We start from the raw sequence: 22,580 nt of genomic DNA on the forward strand, positions 1-22,580 counted from the left end.
CTCTGCTTTTGCACAGGTGTAGAGACAGTGCTGTAAGATGAGCAAGGGGAGTGGGTCTGGAAATCTGTGGGGATTCATTTTTCAGGGAGGGGGTAAAGTTTTTTTATTATTTAATTTTATAATGTATATAAAAATAACAACAAAAATTTAAAAATGAAGACAAAAACCTATAAAATAGGCACATAGAATGAGTAGTTGCACATAAAATAACAAAGTCCAAGTGAAGACTATTCATTTTATCAGAATATCAAGTATAGTTTCAGATTTGCCGGGCTCATGATGCGGGTTGTCTTGAAAATGATGGTTCCATTTTTATGTTATGAAGGAATGTCAGATCATATAAAAAGTGTCTGGAGGTTCTAGTCCTTGTCAAAATCCCAAATTATGCGTGATTTTCTCCATTATAGCTGTATTACAATGAGTGGTACCAAGCGTCAAGTGTAAGATTTTGGACTGTTTTCCACTGAATTGCAATTACTATTTGCGCTGCCGAGATCATATATAAGACAAATACTTTTGACAACATTGCTATTATAAAAAATATTCACTAACATTAATTTTGGACAACAAACAATAGTTTCTTTAGTAATATGTATCATTTCTGTTGTGGGGCTTCATTTAAGCCAGGACTCTGTAGGGGTTAGCTCAATAATATGTTTTCAGTGCTAGGGACTGGTCTGGGAATATGAGAATACTGAAAACGGTGCCTCTGAACATGCCCAGAGTGCATTAAAATTTCCTCATTGTTGAATATTCACCCCTAGGCTAAGATGATATTTCCTCCCTCCACAAATACTTCTTTCTGTCTCTGTCATGTCAGTATTTGCCTTTGTACGCCTGCTGCCTAAAAATGTTCCAAATATTTGATCCCCCCTATATTTTAGTTGCTATACCCAAAATTTTGCAAAAAGGGGGGAAATTAACAAGCACAAGACCTATCTATTTGCTTCATCTGCATAAATTTACATTTTAAGGAAATTGAAGTGATTGATTTAAGTGCTACTCATTTTCTACAAAAGGAGGTTGTTATGGCTAAAAATCTGTCTGGGAATGATGCCCCCCTCTGTACATGGAATCCTTCTGAATCTTAGATGAACATATGAAACATCTTTATTCTGCATCAGACCACCAGACTATCTAGCCTGATGTCATCTGATCTCCAGGGCTGCTCTCCAAGGTTTCAGGTGGCAGGAGGCAGGGTGCCTTTCCCATCACCTGATCACTTGGGCTAGATGAACCTGCAACCTTATACGTGCAAAGAATGTGATCTGTCACTGAGCTGTGATTCCCTCCCCCTTAGTGCATGAGGTCTTGTTATGATTTTCCGCAGTGGTGCACATGTTCAGAGCCACACACATTAGTTCACATATTCTGGGGTGTGGCATTTTCAGTGAAAATACACCCCAGTGATGCGGTCATCAGACCTTTCATCTCTCTTTTCAGAGTGCTTTTCTGTCCCCACTTTTTATGTTGGAAGAGTAATGAAAAAATTGAAGGAATTCAGCTGCACTTTTCTCAAAAGCAGAGCAGAAATTTACACCCCACACATCTTTGGGTGACCACAACTACCCATGATTCCGCAAAAATGTTTTTCAGTCTTGTCCGATTGCTTTCGTGCAACAAAGTTGAACGCTTGGGAAAGATGAGGCTCAGCTGTCAGAACGAGATCAAAGTTAACTAATGCAGAAATACTCTTTCCAGGAATAGCCAGTCGTGCTCAGTTCAGTATATATGAGCAGCTGTTTGAATACCAGTTTATGTGTCTTTGAGGGAGTGGTCTGTGCTGAACATCAGGGCTCTTTATGGTGACTGGTCCACTATAATGGCAATTAAATGTCGAAGATTAACCACAGATCACCACAAGATTGCCCCAAGACATTTTGGTGCATGAGGCAAAAAATCACAATCAACACTTCCCTCCCACTACTTAACATGGGGCTCAATCCAATGGGAGGGTCTCCTGCTCTGCGGTTCTTCTCAGTGTCCCAATTAATTCTAGTGGAGTTTGAAGAGGAGTTGTTCTTGGTGGACTGTGCCCTAGAGGGTATCGTCTGGGTGTTTCTGTTGCCCCTAAAACCCATCATTCTTGAAGTGGCTGTTTCACTTATCTTGTGGTAAGTTCACACCATACCCCTTCCTGGTTTAGTTTCCATCTGGACAGCCTAAGAATCAAACGAAGTTTGTTTTAAGCAGAACTTCTGGCTGTTTTTAGGCTTTATGTGCCAGAAAATCTCCAGGACATGGTGATTATGTGGCTTTATAAAAGTCATTTTTTGTGTATGTGCACAGCTTCGGATCTCAGTATGTAAAGGGAAAACATTTCCCGTACAGTGGTACCTCGGGTTAAGAACTTAATTCATTCAGCAGGTCCATTCTTAACCTGAAACTGTTCTTGACCTGAGGTACCACTTTAGCTAACGGGGCCGCCGCGCTGCCGCCACGCAATTTCTGTTCTCATCCTGAAGCAAAGTTCTTAACCCAAGGTACTAATTTTGGGTTAGCGGAGTCTGTAACCTGAAGTGTCTGTGAGCTGAAGCATCTGTAACCTGAGGTACCACTGTATATGCCTCCCTTAGGATAAGCAGAGGAGTCCTTTTATGAGTGTCCCTCTGAAGGATGCAGGTTGGCAATGAGAGTTGAGGTATTGTCAGTGCTGGTTCCTGTGATGTAGAACACTCCCTAGAGAGGCCCATCTGACACCATCAGTAACTCCTTTTCAGCACTGTGCAAAGAGCTTCTTTGCCTTTTTAGTCTGGTTCCCTGTAACATCACTTCACTTGAGAGAGCTGCCAGAAGACCCTCGGAACTGGACCTCAGTGTCTGGGCTGAACAATGGGGCTTTCTTCACATTTAATCTTTTCCCTTGATATATAAAGTGACTTTATTACCTTTTGCAAGGTGCTATGGTTTAGCGTACTTATCCCCTTAAGTGGGAAGAGTCTGCTATATTTTCCAATTCTTTAAATTAATCTTGCTGCCAATATCATGTTAAGAATTATGCTGTTCTTTGTGCTTTTCAAAGAGTTTTCTCTTAAAGAAAAAATAGCTTGTAAGGGTTTTTGAGGAAATGTTTTGTATTAACTCCAAACTGCTAAGATGTCTATGCATTGTTTGTTGTTGCAGCTTCTAGCAAAATCCAGAGGCCTAGATTGGAAAGCAATGGCAAAGCTCCAGGAAGTGCAGGTCAAGCTGAAACTAAGCTTAGAGGAAATGCTGGCTGTGGTTGAGGAGGTGTTTCACCCTGAGCCTTACAGCATAGAGGAAATTGGGGAAAACCTGGGAATTAGCTCCAAAGAGCTACGCACTCAGATCCTCAGCCAGAACACACAAGACGGTGAGTGCATGCCAAATTGGAGGTGGTGGTGATGGTCAGTGAATGTTTCCATTTATGTAAAGGATAATAGGCAATAGATGTGGAAATATTTTACATTTTGTATAACCTCAAGTGGACCTTCTTTTGGAATCTTTGTAGAGTAAAAGGGTTAATTGTGTTGTGACCTTTTTAAAATGAAGTGGAGAAAATGGAACTGAAATGTTATCTGATTAGTCAAGGCAATATACTGATAAATGGCTTGGTGATTAAAAAGACAGGATTGAATTAATTGCATGCAGCCCTCTAGGTCAGCAGTGGTGGTGTAGAGCCAGTGTGGTGTAGTGGTTAAGAGCGGTGGACTCGTAATCTGGTGAACCGGGTTCGATTCCCCGCTCCTCCACATTTAGCTGCTGACCTTGGGCCAGTCACACTTCTTTGAAGTCTCTCAGCCCCACTCACCTCACAGAGTGTTTGTTGTGGGGGAGGAAGGGAAAGGCGAATGTTAGCTGCTTTGAGACTCCTTCGGGTAGTGATAAAGCGGGATATCAAATCCAAACTCAAACTCAGCAGTGGACAACTGGTAGTTTTCAAATGAACTTTGGCTCCTGAGAAATCATCATTCGGCTTACCACTTACTTGTGTGTCAGATAGCCTCTTCCTTCCATGATAAATCCGTGGTACATAATAATCTGGACCTTTTAGCTGGAGGAAGATGTGAGTGTGCTTGTTCTAGATTGGCTCTCTGGCCTGTGTAGTTGCTGACCACTGCTCCGAGTCACTTGCCCCTAAAACATTTCCCACCAAAAGAATATCAGAGGCAAATGAATAGCTTGTTGGGTTTGGACAAAGGATACCCAGTTTGAAACCCTCCTCATCCATGACACTGAGTAGGTTGGCTTTGGGCAAAGTCCAGATCTGTTTCATAGTTGCTTCACGTGTTACAATATGCCTACATGCAGATCTATCCACTTGCATGTTTTCCTTGCACAAACATTGGGAAGCCACGGTTGGCTGTAACTTAGCAGCACACAAAAACAAACAAACAAACAAACAAACCTGTGGATAGTTGTTGTATGTTTCAAGCTACCCACACATTTCCCACAGATTTTTTCACTGATAGGATTAAGGAAGATAACTGTGCAACAGGTGAAAGCAACACAGAGATATGTTCCCTTCCCAATCCTTTAGGATGCAGCAGGGACAAACTTAATTGATGCATGCAACTTATGTTCTTCAACTACTTTAAAGGACAGTGCCAATGGGGCAAAAAATTCTGGTTCTGACATGAGAGATATGTGATCAAAGCAACTTTGCATGCCTCAGAAAACCAAAGGAGGTCGGGGAAGGAGACCGGCTTGTTCTGTAAGATATTTAGCATGTGTTCTAAATTTTCTCCTTTGAAATAAATAGAGGCTATTTTGATTTTGATCATTTGGCGGGGGAGGTAACTTTTGATTTAGGAAGTGAATTTAATCTACTCTTATTTGCTTGGCATATACTCTTAGTATTTCTGCCTATTATTAAATGAGCCAACCACATTTTGCTGTGCACATGGAACATTTTTAGAATGTTGGCTGCGTCTATATTTAAAGCCTAGATCTCCCCCCCCTTTCATGTTAATGGCCTGGTTTCCATGTCACATGGTTAAAAAAAATATATAGAGTTTAATGTGAATGACCAGTGCACTAGTGCACCATTCCCAAAAGTTCACACTCCTGCTGCACCATGCACCGGGGTTTGGCTTATCATGTTGTTCTGAACCTGGGCTTGTGGTTTGTTTCCCCCCAACCATGAGTGGCAAACAAGGTTTGTTCTTAGCTTACTGCTTGTGGTTTGTGTGGAGGAAACAAATCACAACATGAAGTTCAGACAGCATGGCAAGCTGTTTGCTTAGTGCATGGCAGCAGCAGGAGCAAGAGAGGAATTTCCCAGGAACTTTTGAGCAACGCTCACTCCATATTTATTATTTCACCAATATTACTATGCATGGTGCTCTTGGAGTAACATAAGCAAAGAACAAACAAACCCAGGCCCCTGTTCCCAGAGAGTTTACCATTTTAAATGTCAGCAGAGAGGGAAGGAATATATATATATATATATATAATTAAATTTTACATAGAGAATGAAACAACAGAAAATAAACAACAACACAAAAGAAATAAGAAATACAATAAAACACAAACACAAAACAGCAAAAAGTATCAAAAAATAAAAACAAAAATAAAAACAATTTTATCCTCATTATATTCCTTGCATTAACTTATTTCTCCGACCTCCCCAGACCTCCCTTCTCTGTATTCCTGATCATATATTCAGACAACAAATCCCTTCCCTCTGTCTTAATTAATTTTTATCTTAGTTTTAGTGTCTTAATATAACTTAATTTTCTTGTATCTTAAAATATTGGGTCTTTTTTAATTTTTAAACTTTTTACTAATAACCTTTTACATTCAATCAGATGTCATCAAACATTCATTATCTTATAATGTTTTTGTAGATAATCTTTAAACTTCCTCCAATCTTCTTTCACCGTCTCTTCTCCCTGGTCTCTGATTCTGCCAGTCATTTTAGCCAATTCCATATAGTCCATTACTTTCATCTGCCATTCTTCCAGGGTGGGTAATTCTTGTGTCTTCCAATACTGTGTGATGAGTATTCTTGCTGCTGTTGTTGCATACATAAAGAAAGTCCTATCCTTCTTTTGCACCTGTTGGTCGACCATGCCCAGGAGAAAGGCCTCTGGTTTCTTCAGAAAGGTGTATTTAAACACTTTTTTCATTTCATTATAGATCATCTCCCAGAAGGTCTTAATCCTCGGGCATGTCCACCAAAGGTGAAAAAAAGTACCTTCAGTTTCTCTACATTTCCAACATTTGTTATCAGGCAAATGATAATTTTTTGCTAACCTGACTGGGGTCATGTACCATCTGTATATCATTTTCATAATATTCTCTCTAAGGGCATTACATGCCGTAAATTTCATACCAGTGGTCCATAACCGTTCCCAATCAGCCAGCATTATATTATGACCAACATCCTGTGCCCATTTAATCATTACAGATTTCACTTCCTCATCCTGTGTATTCCATTTCAACAGCAAGTTATACATTCTTGACAGAATCTTAGTTTTGGGTTCTAGCAGTTCTGTTTCTAGTTTTGATTTTTCCACCTGGAAACCAATTTTCCTATCAGAGAGGGAAGGAATATAAGGGACGAGCAACAGGTGGCGGCAAATGCACTTAGGTACTTAGTTTTGTTTCAGGGTGAGGACTACAGGCTTAAGTGATAAACTAGGGTGAGATTTTCCTAGGGATTTGAAAATTGTACCACAGGTGTCTTCTGGGAGTCATAGGGGACAGCAAGGAAGACAGGGCAGAGCTGCTTGTAAAGGAACAGGAAAATTTCCAGGCTGATTATCATGGATTGAAGTGGGTTCTAGATTGGGGTGTGTGGCTGTATTTATTAATATCTCCTCCAACAGAATACAGTTTAGATTCAGTTGTTTTCGGCCCCTCTCCCCCCTACTTCCGCTTCTTTGGGCACCTTATTCTTATAGGAAAGACTTTTCAGTGTGAAAAGTCCAAGGGAAATGTTATCCCATATAGCACTTGCAGATGTTAGTCAAACAGAATTTGTCTTAGGATGTGGCGTGACTCTGATTCTGTGTGATAAAGCCAACAAAAATGGGTCATAGAGTAAGCCTGTTGTTTTCATTGGTACAAGACAAAACTTGGTTACAGATTCTTGTTTAGTTGCAAGGAAGAAATAGGAAAATAAAAATTAGAATTTATTGTTTGTATAACCCTCAGCTTGGTTTTGGAATGCTGAAGTACACAAAACAAAGAGATTTCTGTCTTTTCCCAGTGTATTTAAATTATACATTACTGCATATTGTTATGGGAACTGAAATAACTGGTCGAAAGGGAACCTTTGTAAAGATTTCAAAAAAATATTTTAGTTCAGTTCCTTTTCTGTTTAACGAACTTGTTAAGCAAACTATATATTATCGTATTTTCCTTTGTAGAAACAGAATTAATATTTTGTTAAAAATTGTCTTTAACGTAGTTAAATTATTTGCTGGACTTGGTGGCTGGAGACAACGGTACCTTGTAGTAACAAAAGATAGTTGAGATGCCTTGCTCATGTTTCTGTGTAATATTAAAATTTGCAGTTAGTAATTTTTATTATTGCACCCATCCTGTATCCATGGAACTCATTATGGATATTAGGGAAGGGGTGGTACCTCTGGTGGAGGACATATTATGCTCCTTCCAGAGTAGTTTGTCCACCTTTGGTCCTCACCCTACACTCAGCTCCCACCTATGGCTGCTAGAAGCTGTGAGCATGCGACAGCGGCCACACCCCAGAAATGGCTTTGATTGGCAGGCTAAACCAGGTAAGGATAGCCAATGGGTCTCAAACCCTTGGTGAGTTAGGGACTTCCCCTGCATGCAAAGATAGGCTCTGGCAGATTGAACAGACAAGTGGGTCCAACAGTCAAGAAGGCCGTTTCTGCACATGCTGTAGAGGGAAGGGAAGGGCAGAAAGAACTTGTCAACCTGGGAAGGTAGCCCATCTAGGAGAAAGACAACTCTGGCCTAAACCGTTGCAGCTTGAGGGATATATCTGGGAGAAGAAAAAGGCTACGGAGTAAACCCTACACAAATCCAGAGTAGAGTCCCTAAAACAGTTGGATGGAGCCTTGTACGCCTCCTTCCGGCAACTCCTGCAGCCAAGATAGTACCAAACACACTGCTCTGCTTTCCTTTGGACCACATCAGTGAGGCTGAGAGGGGGGTCTTGTTGTCTGGGCAGCCCAGGACTTCAACACATTGCCCAGGCTTGCACCCTGGGAAGATCACTTCAGTGCTGCCAACACAGCAGTTCGACTTCACTCCTTGCTGCCAACACAGCAGTTTGACTTGCACACCCCATTGTCTTCTGAGACCGACAAATGCCAACAACAACAACATTATACTATATCCTGCTCCTACTGCTCCTTTCAGATTCAAGTTGAAAGTCTAGATCAGGGGTCGGCAACGTGCGGCCCATGGGTTGGAAGCGGCCCATGAAGACTGTTTTCCCGGCCCACAAGCCACCCCTGAACTGAGCCACCTGCTCGGCGAGTCCCCCACGCGCTGCACTAAACTGGCGCAGCGCAGTGCGGGGACTCGCCAAGCGGTGCCAGAAATTGCGCCTGTGCACGCGCAGATACTGGAAATCGCGTCTGTGCATGTCCAGACCCTGAAAATTGCTTCTGTGCAGGTGCGATTTTTGGCTTCTGGGCTGGCGCAGAAGCAATTTCTGGCACCGCGGACATGCGCAGATGCGATTTCTGGCATCGCGCTGCGCCAGTCCAGCCCACAGATGATCTCCGTGGGAGTGATCCAGCCCATGGCCGGTAAACCTTGCCGACCCCTGGCTTAGATTCTAATTTAGAACAAGAATGGGAATACTTAGTTCCATTTGAAGGATCTTACTTCTTGGTTATTTGCTTACATGGCTAAGGTACACTTTACCACCACCATTTGTTCTGTTTTGCTTCGCTCTACTTGTTATGGGGTGCTTGTTGCTGTTTTGAAAAATAAAATACACATTGTATGAGTATGCCCCATCACAGCAAGGCATTCTACAGTAAAACAGTGCCTTCATTTCCCCTATAAAATGTGGGATTTGTTTCCCTCTAAGTAAAGTATTTTAAAACAGTTTGTTCCCTTTCATAAGAACAACAAACAAAAAAAACCTTGCAGTCTAATTTTGATGTGTAAACCTGGGGGCAGAATTATCTTAAGAGTTAAAAGCATCCAACCAGCTTGTTGTGGTTTTGGCAAAATCTTTTTCTACATACAGCTTTACATCCTGGAAGTATCGGCCGGCAAAGTAAATCTCAAAGTACTTTGTACAACTATGGCAAGTCAAGTTGCTCAGATTGCAATCCTTACCTATTTTCAGTGGTGGTTACTTCTGTGTAGATATATGTATAGGATTGCACTGTCAAAGGCCTGTGATCCAAGAATAACTTTATCAGGATCTCTGCCCATAAAAGTATCTCTGGCGATGGACTTGAAAGGGTTTAGTTTACTTCATTATTCATTTGCTGCTTTGTGCTGAGGCAAAATGGCTTGCATTTAAAAAAGGTAAAACATTAAAACAGAAGAAATGTAAAAGCAATAGATGGACTTCATACAGTGATAAACAGCAGTACAGTCATACCTCGGGTTGAATATGCTTCATGTTGAGCGCGTTCGAGTTGCGCTCCGCGGCAACCCGGAAGTAACGGAGCGCGTTACTCCTGGGTTTCGCCACTCGTGCATGCGCAGACGCTCAAAATGACATCACGTGCATGCGCAGAAGTGGTGAAAAGTGACGCTTGTACGCGCAGATGTGCCGTCGCTAGTTACATTTGCTTCTGGATGCGAACAGGGCTCCAGAATGGATCCTGTTTGTATCCAGAGGTACCACTGTATGTACAACATTAAAAAGTCAGCAATAACATACCAAAATAATCCAGAAACAGTTTATACATTAACAAATATGGTAACTGGAATTAGAAAGTTTTTCCCAACTGAGAAAAAGGGTGCCTGGCTGTTAGGGAATTCCAGTCTTGGGGTCACCAGGGTTACCACATGTGGATGGGGACAGAAAGCAGAACTCCAAGGCTGGTCCTAAAGGCTTTGCAGGATCATATGATAAACAGAGGATTTTTAAAAATCATATTGTCCTTAGAGAATGCTTAAGGCTGATGTAAATGTTACCTTCATAGCTTTGGTACGACATCTTGTGGGTAGATGGAATGATGGGATTAATTTCTTTATTAGGACCATCAGCACACTGGGCAGAGTGACAATGTTGGGGCAAATTCCCATGTCATCCTGTCCATGGCCGTGCTTGACATTTGTTAGCAACCTTAGAGTTGACTGCATGAAAACAGCTCCATTCACAAAATCAGACTTTGCCTCTGTCCTTAAGGTGTGCTAAGCTGTTTCCTTGAGTAGGGTGCCGAGACGTGAGTGCTACTTCGTTAAATAATGAGCACCAACACTTGGATTCAGAAGGACAGATTCATACGTAAATAGCAACAGCCAGGCTGCATTGCTTAACCTTAATCCAGAAGTGGAGAAAGCAGTAGCCGGAGAAAAGAGATAAATTGTGCACAGGGACTTCTTGTGCAATGGTCTCTGAGTCAATCCCTTTTGGGGACTATGTCACCCTTGCTGGTTCTGCTAATCTCCCAGTTTGTCAGCTGGCTGGCAAAGCTCTCAGTTGGAGGCTTGGACTTCGTAATCCCAGAGGTTCTTTTTAGTTCTGTGATCCTGCTTTCTGAAAAAAAAGTAAAACCATGTTTTAAAAGGCAGTTTTATCCTATAAAGAATAATAAAAGTTTAGTGTTCCATTTTAAGGAGATTTCGTAAAGCAAGGTGCTGTTACCTGAGCTTGAATAAACATTATACAGTGGTACCTCGGGTTAAGTACTTAATTTGTTCCGGAGGTCAGTTCTTAACCTAAAACTGTTCTTAACCTGAAGCACCACTTTAGCTAATGGGGCCTCCTGCTGCCGCCGCGCTGCCGGAGCCCGATTTCTGTTCTTATCCTGAAGCAAAGTTCTTAATCTGAAGCACTATTTCTGGCTTAGTGGAGTGTGTAACCTGAAGCGTATGTAACCTGAGGTACCACTGTACTATTAGAATGAAGGGCACTTACAACTTCATATGACTGTCTGAAAGGATGCCATTTTATTTATTTGCTTGTTGCTCCGTAAGCTCTATGTGCTTTATTTTCAAAAGGTCAGTTCTTTCTGTGTGATGAAGAGCTGCTGTTTGGAATGTGTAGGACGCTCTATGTGAGTCATCTGGTGGCACAGGGCAGTACAAGGATATCTGGAGAGCTTTTGTATGTATGTATTTATTAGGAGTATGTATTTTTATTAGGAGTAGCCGGGGCAGTGAAGAATCAACCAGCAAAGCAACTCCAGGCCCAAATATTTTGGACCTAAAAAACTGGTTATTATGGAAAACAAAACAAAAAAATGTTCTTAAAACACACTTCTGTTTCTACACTTAATATTGGATACATCCAAACCAAAGCCTTTGATTTTGCTTTGAACTTTGCTTTTTCCACCTAGGTCGAATGGAACCCCTTAAAAATAATTTTCAGATTTTGTTCTCCTGAAACCCTTTAGATTAAAAAAAAAAAGGATTCAAATCTATGGTTTAACCCATACCTTTCATGAGTTGTAAAATATCTGCTCCCATTGCTTTTGTGAATTGTGAAAGTCAAGCTGGAAACATGACCTAAAATGGTAATGATAGTGGGTAAGGGACCAGTAGTACCGTATTTTTCATCCCATAGGAAGCTCCGTCCCATAGGACGCACCTAATTTTTTGGGGGGGAAAGAAAGGAAATTTTTTCCCCTTTATTCCCCCCCCCAAAAAAAACCAGATCGGGGAACAGTGGGATGGTGGCACTGCGCCTCCCCGCTGTCCCCCAAGCTTGTGGGGCTGGCCGATGTCTGCCTGGCGCGGGGCGCTCTGCTTCAGGGCATCCTGCGCGCTGGGCGGCAGGCTGCTATCCACAGCGTGAGGAGCCCCACAGGAACTCCTGCAGGGCTCCCTAGGCTGCGGATGTCTGCCCGGCGCTCTGCTTCAGGGCGCCCCGCGCGCCGGGTGGCAGGCTGCTATCCACAGCCTAGGGAGCCCCGCGGGAATTCCTGCGGGCTCCCCAGGCTTGCTGATAGCTTCCTGAAGCCTGGAGAGCGAGAGGGGTCGGTGCGCAACGACCCCTCTCGCTCTCCAAGCTTCAGCGAAAGCCTGTATTTGCCCCATAGGACGCACACAGATTTCCCCTTCATTTTTGGAGGGGAAAAAGTGCGTCCTATAGGGCGAAAAATACGGTAAGTTTCAGGTGAAACACACCTGGTCACAGCTGCCTCATAAAGGCAGAAATCAAATTAAAACCTGGGTTCCGACTCTTTCAAAGGTTCATTAAGGCCAGTCATACGGATAGCATTTGTAAGACCCAAAGGTATAGTAGCATGTGAAAAAAATGCTTTCAGTATGACAAAATGTTGCAGCTAAATCTTCCCATACCCAGCACAGAAACACATCAGTTGTTTTACTGCCACCATCCACCTCCTCCCTAGCCATCCCTATTATTCACTGCTAGTCTCTGACCTTTCCCTGTCCCCTATCACTTGCTGCTTCTTGCTGACTACAGGTTATGTTTGTCCCATGCAGAACTCAAAAGGAGTCTGACACATGGGCATCATACAACTGATGCATGACAGGAGCACAATTGCCATCTCCACACCAGTACATGTAAAATCCCCATGTTTGCTTTGGCAAAAACTACTGTTTTCCAGCGCCAATGGAATACTGGGAAGTGGGGCTTACTTAATGGAATAGCTTGCTGGGACACTGTCGTCTGGGTGGATTAGCGATGCCTATCTGGTCCCTCAGGGGAAACAGTGTCTGTTTATAAAGGGCCTTATTAGAGCAAAACAAAGACGTCTACCTGCTTATATTGCTGTATTTCTAGGTTATTATAGTCTTAATGTTTTTCCTTTTGGCACGCATTAGGTCGAAATTTTCATAGTAAGTAGTAGCAGCCTCTGGCGTTGTTGAGAGGGGAAACCAGCTTGCTGCTTTCCTTCTCCACAACCAACTTGGTTTTTGTTTTGTTTTTTTGTTTTTACCTTTCTTTTTCCTTTCTTCTCCTGTGATGAGGCTGCATTTTAAAGTTTCAATATTTTAATGTTGTATTTAAATCTTCTTTTTAAGTTGTATTCATTCAACTTGCTTTTATTATTGCTTGTTAGCCGCCCTGAGCCTGGCCTTGGCTGGGGAGGGCGGAGTATAAATAAAAATTATTATTATTATTATTTAGTAGAATGTTCAGGAGCTCCTCTGAAAATCACGGTTTGTTTCAGGCATTTATGACTGGGGGACCCATAATCCTGAAAGGAGTGGGAGGGAGGGAGACACCTACATTTTGTAGCAGCTAAATCAGCTGAGCTTTTAATGTTTAATAGGTTATTGTATTTTAGTGTTTTGTTGGAAGCCGCCCAGAGTGGCTGGGGAAACCCAGCCAGATGGGCGGGGTATAAATAATAAATTATTATAGCTTATTTGCAGTTTGTCTTTGGAGAATTTGAGCTTCCAGGATGAGAAGCTATCTGCTTGACTTTTTGCAGCATGGACCAGATGTTGATTGATTGTGAAGGGTCTTTTTGTGGCTTACAACACAAGCAGTTTAAGTGCAATCCACTAAATGCATGTGGGAGCTATTGAAGAGGGCCCCTGACAAGCATGTGCAGGAATGTGCTAAACTGTGGCCCTTCAGATGTTGCTAGAGTACAGCTAACACCATCCCTGACCATGCTTGTTGGGGCTGATGGGAGTTAAGTCTAGTAACATCTGGAAGGCCACAGGCTAGTCACCCTGATATACAACAGGAATCTGGGTGCCAGTTTTGCTTTGCTTTCTTTATGTGATGTTGGGAAACCTGAAGTTCAGCTGCTCAACTGTAAGATGAGAAGCGTGGCCCCGTAAGCCAATTGTGGTTGCGAATTTGGGCCTCTCCATGGAGGTTTTGTTTCCATTAGTGTATCATAAAAGTACCACCCTCCTGGGTCAATCCAAAGCTCCATATAGTTCATCATCCTATTTCCCATAATGGCCAACCGGATATTTCTGGGAAGGCCACAAGCAGAGCAGGAAGGCAATAGTCTCCCCCATGGTTGACTCTTAGTGTTTTGGTACCCAGTGGTATACCTCCTCTGAACATGTCTGTGAGCCATATTCCCATGCAAGTGCTGGTGGTGCTTGCTAAGTGATTCCCATTCCATGTATTGAAATGGAGGTGTTGGAAGCTTTGCTGTCTCATTACTTCTTTCTGTTAATGCCTGTGTTCCATCATTCCTCCTTTCATAGCCCAATTAAGGAATCATATTGCTCTGAATTGAAAGATAAATGGCTCTTTCATTCAGGTGACTTTTGTCAAAAGAGGGACACTGTCAAATGTCGAAATAAAAAATATAAATTGCAGGAGAAGGGTTGGATGGCTGGAGCTTAATCCAGGACAGTCTTTCATTACTTGCTCACTAATAAAAGAGCATACTACGAAGGGAGCTCACATCATTTGAAAAGCGGATTCATGATTATGAGGAGGGTACAAGGGCTTAGTCTCTTAAGGTTTGCTGCTTGATCTGACAATGTCAACCTCTGATAACTTTAAGGCTGTATGGGAAATAGATTTAGGAAAGCAAATTGACCCAGCATGCTATATTTTCTTTAGGTTGGCTGATAAAAACATTCAGAACATTGTCCTCTGTTAAGTACAAATATTTAAAGATTATTCACAGGTTAGGCTGTTAGAGACCTACTAGCACCTCTGGTGACAATGCTTAGTAGAAATATTTTAGGAGAATGTCATTGAGGAGATGAGCCAAGTGTCAAGTCACCAAAGATCCACAACTATGCCTTCTATCGCTTTTGGGGGATGTCTCAATTTAGACATTGTTGCCAAAGAATTGTTCCAACATATGGTGGTAGTCGCTAGACTTATACTGTCCTAACATTGGAAAAATGCTAATGGGCTAAACTTGAGAAGCTGGTATAAGAAGTTATGGTATTTAGTGACAATGGAGACACTAACACACCACTTTCAAGTTTTAAGGGAGCAAACACAAATTGAATCCTTTCACACAGCTTTGGAAGATTTTGTTTAGTTTGTGAACCAGATAAACACAGAGATGCAATTATCATCACAATATGTCTTAATTTGGAACAGTTTGTAAAACCTAATCCAGAATGAATCCGATTCCAGCCTGTTGTTGGGAATGTACACTGAAAGAAGACGAACACTGATACCCCATCCTGTTTTGGCATTGATGTTTGTATAATCTGCTTGTCCAAGGGAAAGCAGAAATGGTTATTGGATCTTTTTTGTTACTTGTGGAGTTTGTAAACTCTTTAACTATGTAGGTTAGGTGGGGGGAACTAGCCGAAATTATAGTCCTTTCTACTTCTCTGTCTTGCTGGTCGGTGGAGGTGACAGATGTGCACCTCTGCATCTTACAGATGCTGAATGCTAGACCTTTAAGTGGCTGCATGACTCCTCGTTACTAGAATCCATCATGTGTGGCTTTCTCCAAGAATTGGGCTACTCTACCAGCTAAATACAATAAAAGTGAGGTAAAGGGACCCCTGACCGTTAGGTCTAGTCGCGGACGACTCTGGGGTTGTGGTGCTCATCTCACTTTATTGGTCGAGGGAGCCACCGTTTGTCCGCTTCTGCAGACAGTTTTTCTGGGTCATGTGGCCAGCATGACTAAGCCGCTTCTGGTGAATCAGAGCAGCGCACGGAACTGCCGTTTACCTTCCTGCCGAAGCGGTACCTATTTATCTACTTGCACGCTGACGTGCTTTCAAACTGCTAGGTGGGCAGGAGCAGGGACTGCGCAACGGGAGCTCACCCCATCACGGGGATTCGAACCGCCGACCTTCTGATTGGCAAGCCCTAGGCTCTGTGGTTTAGACCACAGCGCCACCCACGTCCCACACACAATAGAGCCCCTTAATTAAATACTATCATTCCTCAACTCACATTTGCTTGGCAAACAGTCACTCTAATAAGAAAGTCTAAGAAAACAACAATGCAACCCCGGTTTCTGTCATTTTGGATGTAATAATTGCTTTGAAAGGATTACACTAGATTAGAGGCAAAACCAAATGTGGAGAGGTTATAGAGCCTTCTCTTACATGACAGAATGTTGTTGAGAACATGCCTTTCCAGCGTCTGGCTGGCAGGAAGAAGTAAAAAGATGATTCCCATGGCCAGTACGTAACGTGACGAGCTTGAGAGAACCGCGAAGTGCTTTAAGGTAATCTGGCCAGTGAAGCGTTGCTTTACCGAAGGGTGGTCTCTGAATCAATCACAGCCTTTGGCAAGATGTTGGCCTCCAAATTGAAACCAGACATGTTTTCAGTTCATTCTCTGGGTTACTACTGTTCAATGGTGATTTACAAGAGAGTGTGAGCAATGGCAGACTCTCACGCAACTTTCAGATATGCCCTAAACAAATGCACATTTTTAAAACTGCCCCGCTGTAAAATAATGCCTTCAAAAGGAAATAGTCTGGAAAGAGAATTTGTCCAGAGAGGAATGCTCTGTTTTCAACACACACCTCTGTAAACCACCCAGCAGTGATGCTGTGCATTGCATGGTGCGAAAGGAGCAGAGACCAATTCATAAACACTGGGACAAAATGTACTCCTGAATGGATTTGGTAAATTGGGAATTGGGAAAACTCCTTCCATTGTTCAGTGACCCATCCCAGGGGGGTCATTTCCATTGGGGTACATAGCTTTTTCCAATTTTGATGGGTTTTAATCTTATTCCAAAACGATGATGTATTTAGGCAACTCTTCCATTGGGTCCATTCTCATTAACAGCAGTTATGTTTCATATCGGGCCAAATAATCCTGGCACCTCTGAAGATGTTGTTTTCTTCATTCATCAATGTAATTCCCCCTCTGCTTCCCATGTCCTTGAGGAGAGACAGGAAACCAATGTCTCTCAAATCTAAACCAGCTAAAGCGGACATTTTACGGTGGCAACGCATGTTGTGAATGATGTGCTATGAAGTGCATTTGAGTACCATCTTTTATTCAGCTTTTCCTACAAGAAAAATCTACTGGCGTTTTATATCACTCCCAGAATTCAACATGACCAAAGATCCAAGAACCCAATAGAGAAAAGATGTTGGCTGATCTCCACCTGGCACCCAGATTGGGACCCTGGTGGATGCAATTAAGGCCTTAGCCCTTTGGAGTATTTCTGCATGAAAGGGCCATTCAGTTTTAATGTGAAAATATTTGTATCCCTTGAACTCATATATACATATATGTTACTTTTGCAGCTGCATGTGTCAACCACTTCCACTGCAATTTATTGCCGTGTCGTTTTGAATCTTGAAGATGCCTCAGATGCCTGTGGTCAGGCAAAAAGACAGGATATAAATGTTATAAATAAATAAACAATGGTCAAGAGAGAGATAAATGTAAACTAGGTGATTGGTAGTTCAACCCTATGCATGTTTGCTCAGAAATCAGGCAAGTTTTGTTCAGAAGGGCTTTATTGCTTATTAAGTAAGTTTGGGAATGTAGCCTGAGTTGAAGGGACTGGTGAAGAGATGCACAAAATAAACTTCAACAAAAACGTTAGTAAAGGTGATAGAGGAAGGGATAGGACAACGCTTGAGATAAAGAACAGTGAAATACGCTTTCTCAACAACCATTAGCATCATTGTGGCAGGGTTAGCACTTGATAAGGTTGGTAATACTTTTGAGGTTATATATTTCATGCTGGAAGAACGCTACTCACTTGGGGGCTGGCACAAGGCTAGGCATTGACAGTATAAACTACACACCGTATTTGCTGGTCTCGGTTATATGAAATTTACTGGTGGAGAGAATCTTATACAGTGGTACCTCACGTTAAGTACTTAATTCGTTCAGGAGGTCCGTTCTTAACCTAAAACTGTTCTTAACCTGAAGCACCACTTTAGCTAGTGGGGCCTCCTGCTGCCGCTGTAGCCCGATTTCTGTTCTTATCCTGAAGCAAAGATCTTAACCTGAAGCACTATTTCTGGCTTAGTGGAGTGTGTGACCTGAAGCATATGTAACCTGAAACATATGTAACCAGAGGTATCACTGTAAAGGTCTTTCATACACCTGTGTCAGGTCCTACACAGATAACAGTGCCACCCTGTTGTCAGGGCCAACACTGGTTACAGATGATGCTGAAGTTGGTTAGTAGTTCCCAGTTCCTTAGTTGTATGAAAGTTCGAAACACAGCTCAATCAGAAAACTTCAGAAAGGTATTTATTTGTTGCCACCTGAGAACCAGTGTTAGACTATGACCTGGGAGATGAGGCTTTGAATCCCCACTCAGCCATGAAACTCATTGGGGAACCTTAGACCAGTCACCATCTCTTAGCCTAACCTACCTCATAGGATTGTTGTGAGAATGAAATGGGAAGGAGGAGAGCAATGTACACCACCTTGAGCAACTTGGAAGAAAATAAAGTGGTATATAAATGGAATAAATGAACGAATGCTGAATTTATGAGCAAACACAACAGGAGAAACATATTGTGGATTTCAAAGGAGACAACCTCCTAGTCATGGCATTTCAGATGCCGACAGGTATAGGAGGTACACATTTATTGGGTTCCATACCAACAGGGGCTCCAGACTCTTGTCTTTCTTTCTTTTTTTAAAAAAAGAAAATCAATTAGACATTTCTGAAGGAAGTTAAGAAGACCACAAACCATGGAGGTAGCTCTAATGCTTTGACACTCGTCAAGCAGCGCCATTGCTCAGGATGCTTAACCAGGGGAAGGAGTGTTGTCTATTCCTACTTGAAGTGGGGCAGCAAGAAGCGCTGAATGGAGGAAGCTACTGGGGTATGTTTGTTAAAGCACTTTCCTCCTGACCACATTATTTCAACCCCCAACTTTGCTGCCTTTACAGAATACAACACAGCTGACTGGCATGGTATGTTTTATGTCGTGATAACTGCAGTCCCCTATCCCTCTGCATACCATCTTCCTTGCTGTGGATCAGAGCTTGCAGTTTTTATACCAATACTGACATGACTGAAAGAAAGGAGAAACAAAATAGATAGGAAAATGTTGGATCACCTTTCTTACCAGTTTTCTCTGGAAGCCACATGACCACATCTGATAGCAATAAATCATACATCTTTCCATTTGTTCCTGCACTGAATATTTTTTCTTGCTTTTTAAATTTAGTGACCACCTTTAAATTATACCAACGTGCTAAGCATGTGTACAGCGAAGCTGCCAGAGTCCTGGAGTTTAAGAAGATTTGTACAGAGGCACCTGAAGATGCAGTCCAGTTATTGGGGGATTTAATGAACCAGAGCCATGCCAGCTGCAAGGACTTATATGAGTGCAGCTGTCCTGAACTGAATCAGCTGGTGGACATCTGTCTGTAAGTTGCAAAAGCCATAGAAAGTGAACTTTCTTTTGAGCATGTGGGCTGGGTTGCAGTGAATGTGCACCATAACATTAAGCTGTTTTTTTTTAAACTTACCGGTGCTCTAGGACAAGGGTGGGGAACCCATGACTTGCCAAACATTGCTGAGCTACATGACCCATCATCTTTGACTATGCTGCTGACTGCGACTGATGGGAGTTGGAGTTCAACGTCTGGAGGGCTGCTGGTTTACCAGCTCTGCCCTAGGGCTTTGGTGCAGCAATAAAACGGCAAGCACATTTGCAAAGCTAAGCAGGATCCAGTATGGTTTCAAATTGGATGGGGAGCCACATGTCAGAGTTCACAGAAAGCAGCAAATAAGGGGCACTTGCCTCTACTTTTTTAGATATTTGGGGTCTAAAGCACAATTTAAATCTGGACCAGAATGCCAGGGTTTCAGAGAGGAGTCTTTTCCAGCCCTGCCTGGATATACTGGCGACCTTTTGCATGCATAGCATGTGTTCTACCACTGAGCAGTGGCTGTTCCCCAAATACAAGAGAAACATACTTGTATTTACAGCTCCTGACTTTCCCAACCTAGGGAAAAAGTTTGTTTACTTGTTTATTTTTGCTCCTTCCCTTTATTGTCTCAAGCAAGATCAAAACTCTTTCACATTAGGTGCTACACAAATTCATAGTAGGACAAAGCTCCTTTACTGTGGATCATCCAGTAGCAACCCACCAGAGAGGTTTTTAAATAGCATTTGCTGAAACCAAAACTAGCTCTCGCAAACAATCAGCTGCTCTTTCCATGATAGAAGAGAAGTGGTTGGTACATTTTGTTAATATAAGAGAATACAATGAGTTTTATGGCATCTGCTGCCCAGCTTCATCCAACACTTTACTACATTTTTCATGTGTAACTGTGTACAGCTAGTTGGTAATAGTTTGATCTAATATGCCGAGGCTGGCTTGGGCCAGTCTGAAACTCAGCACTCTAGAAAGAATCTAAACTATTTCATTATGGCCATATTGTATGGTTGTCATGCCACAAGTGTTTGGCAGAAAGTGCTGGTGGTTTGGTGCACTAAGTAGCTAAGTGAAGGTTATTATCCTTCTTAGGCTATGCTATAAGAGTGTGAGGCCCTGGGGGGTTCCTGACTTGAAGTGCTGGCAAAGTTTGTGGAAGAGACATTATTTCTGTATCCTCAAAGAGTGCAGGGACACTTGATACAGTAATGTAGAGCCTAGAGTACCTCCGTTTCAGATACAGTGATTGCTTTCAAACCAGCTCACCATACAGATTATTCTACAGTTCCCTGCTCTAGGCTGATTTTGTGGCAGTGATGCTAATGGAATGCTACAAGGATTGCAGCCTAGGCATGAAAGCCGCAACCTAGCACATTTATAGAACCATATTGTTAGAATGGACCAAACATCAGTGAGACTCAGATATTCATAGCTGTTGACTCGACTGCAGTCTCTGTGTTTTTAAAGTGCAGATGTTTCCCAGAAGTGAGTTTCACTGAAAGTCTTCAGTTGGCAATCGGTGGCTTGTTTCTTTGCATTTAATAATATAAAACCTGACATTGAGCTGAGCAGATATATTTCTATTGTCATACTTATAGCAGTGGCCTGCAGTGTCCTTAAGGATTGTCTCTTAAGGGAAATATTTGCCGAAGTGTTTGTCAGTCAACTGTGTCCTCAAGTGAGATTCAGAGAGCACCTTTTTCTGCCTATTTATTATATGTGTCTCTCCAGCAACACCCATTCCTTGTCTCCTTTACCATGTTTATAAGCAGGCTGTTATGCAAGAGTATACAGCTATGTGATTTACTGGGTCAGTAATAAAACATACCAAAGGGAAAAGCTCCACGGTCTAAAGCAGATGCTGTATTACTATATAAAATAAAATTGGACCAAATGGCTATGAAGTGATCTCTCAATTTGGCCCATGACCACTTTTAGCTCATGTGAGATATTTCAAAAGTGGTGATTTGCCAAGTCTGGGAATATCAATAGCCTAGATTATTGAGATAAAAAGTTTTCCAACATTTGGCAATTGTGACCTGTCTCACTGTCAAAAGATGCAAAATCATTTCCTTGTTATTCAGGTCTTGATCCAAATCTACAAACAAATTCAAAAGAGCCAGACAAAGGATGAATTGTTTGTCCAGTTATCAGTGAGATCTCAGAAAATAATTTTGTCTAGAACTGTTTTACCTTGGGGCAGCCCAGCCACTTCTGCAGGTAGGTCCCAATAATCTGGTGCAATCTCTACCTTCCTTTAAATCCCAGATTTAAGACCTACTCCTTCCTCATCCTTTTAGAATCTTCTTACCCCCCTAAACCAGGCTTCCTTAAACACGGCCCTCCAGATGTTTTGAGACTACAGTTCCCATCATCCCTGACCACTGGTCCTGCTAGCTAGGGATCATGGGAGTTGTAGGCCAAAAACATCTGGAGGGCCGAGTTTGAGGAAGCCTGCCCTAAACTGAGGGCACCATAGGGTGCTACATGTCTGCCACTGTCTCTCATATCAGTTAGTGCTGAGAATAACCACAGGGATGTTTTAAGCTTGAGAAACCTCAAGTCATAGAAAGCAATTATGTATCTAAGCTGTCTTCGTTATAGTCATAGGACAGGGGTGGCCAATCTGTGGTCCAATCTGTGGAATCTCAGCTTCAGTCACCAGCAGTCAAGGATGATGGAAGTTGTAGTCCAACATCTGGAGGACCATAGGTTAGCTACCACTGCTCTACAGAGAGAATCAGTTCAGGCCTTGTGTCAAAGCATGGTTAAGGAAACCTAACTATGGTTTGGCATATTGTTTGAATTGACAGATGTTTTACAACCAGTCAGGAAACTTCAACCAGAAATGGAGATTTGAGGTGAATTTGTAAATCATGGCTTGTGTCACCTATGGTTTGTGTTACATCTGGATTGCATCTATTGAAGCTGCTTGTGGAAGCTGAGGAACTATAGCAATAGGTGTGACGAGCAGATGAAAAATGAAAGCAGGAAGATGGTCAAAATCCATGTTTCCATTGATTTGGTATATTTGGTAGCTCAAACTGTGGTATGGTAAGTGTGAATAATAGTTTGGTGTGATGTCTGAATTGAAATGGGATTCTTGCTCTATGACAAACCTGGAAGCTGAATAAAAATGAAGAATGGCCACAACCATATAAATCCCTTGCTTTATAAGATACACATTAAGCAACACAGAAACTGATGGAGATGAGTAAGTGCCAATATGAACTGTG

The 22,580-nt window shown here is 42.2% G+C and overlaps 1 protein-coding gene across 3 annotated transcripts in view; it reads left to right on the forward strand.

The window, feature by feature from the left end:
- Positions 1 to 22,580, forward strand: part of GALK2 (galactokinase 2) — a 72,761-nt gene that overhangs the window by 47,714 nt on the left and 2,467 nt on the right. For 2 of the 3 annotated variants that reach the window (XM_083412151.1, XM_083412152.1), the window contains exons 8-9: positions 3,124 to 3,334; positions 19,128 to 19,329. In XM_083412151.1, coding sequence (XP_083268277.1) covers positions 3,124 to 3,334; positions 19,128 to 19,329 — 413 coding nt within the window. Of the gene's footprint in view, positions 1 to 3,123; positions 3,335 to 19,127; positions 19,330 to 21,428; positions 21,565 to 22,580 lie in introns of all 3 variants that reach the window. The other variant, XR_014504582.1, reaches the window with a different exon arrangement.

Source organism: Podarcis tiliguerta (assembly GCF_965153285.1).
Source record: "Podarcis tiliguerta genome assembly, chromosome: 14".
NCBI classification, from domain to species: Eukaryota; Metazoa; Chordata; class Lepidosauria; order Squamata; family Lacertidae; genus Podarcis; species Podarcis tiliguerta.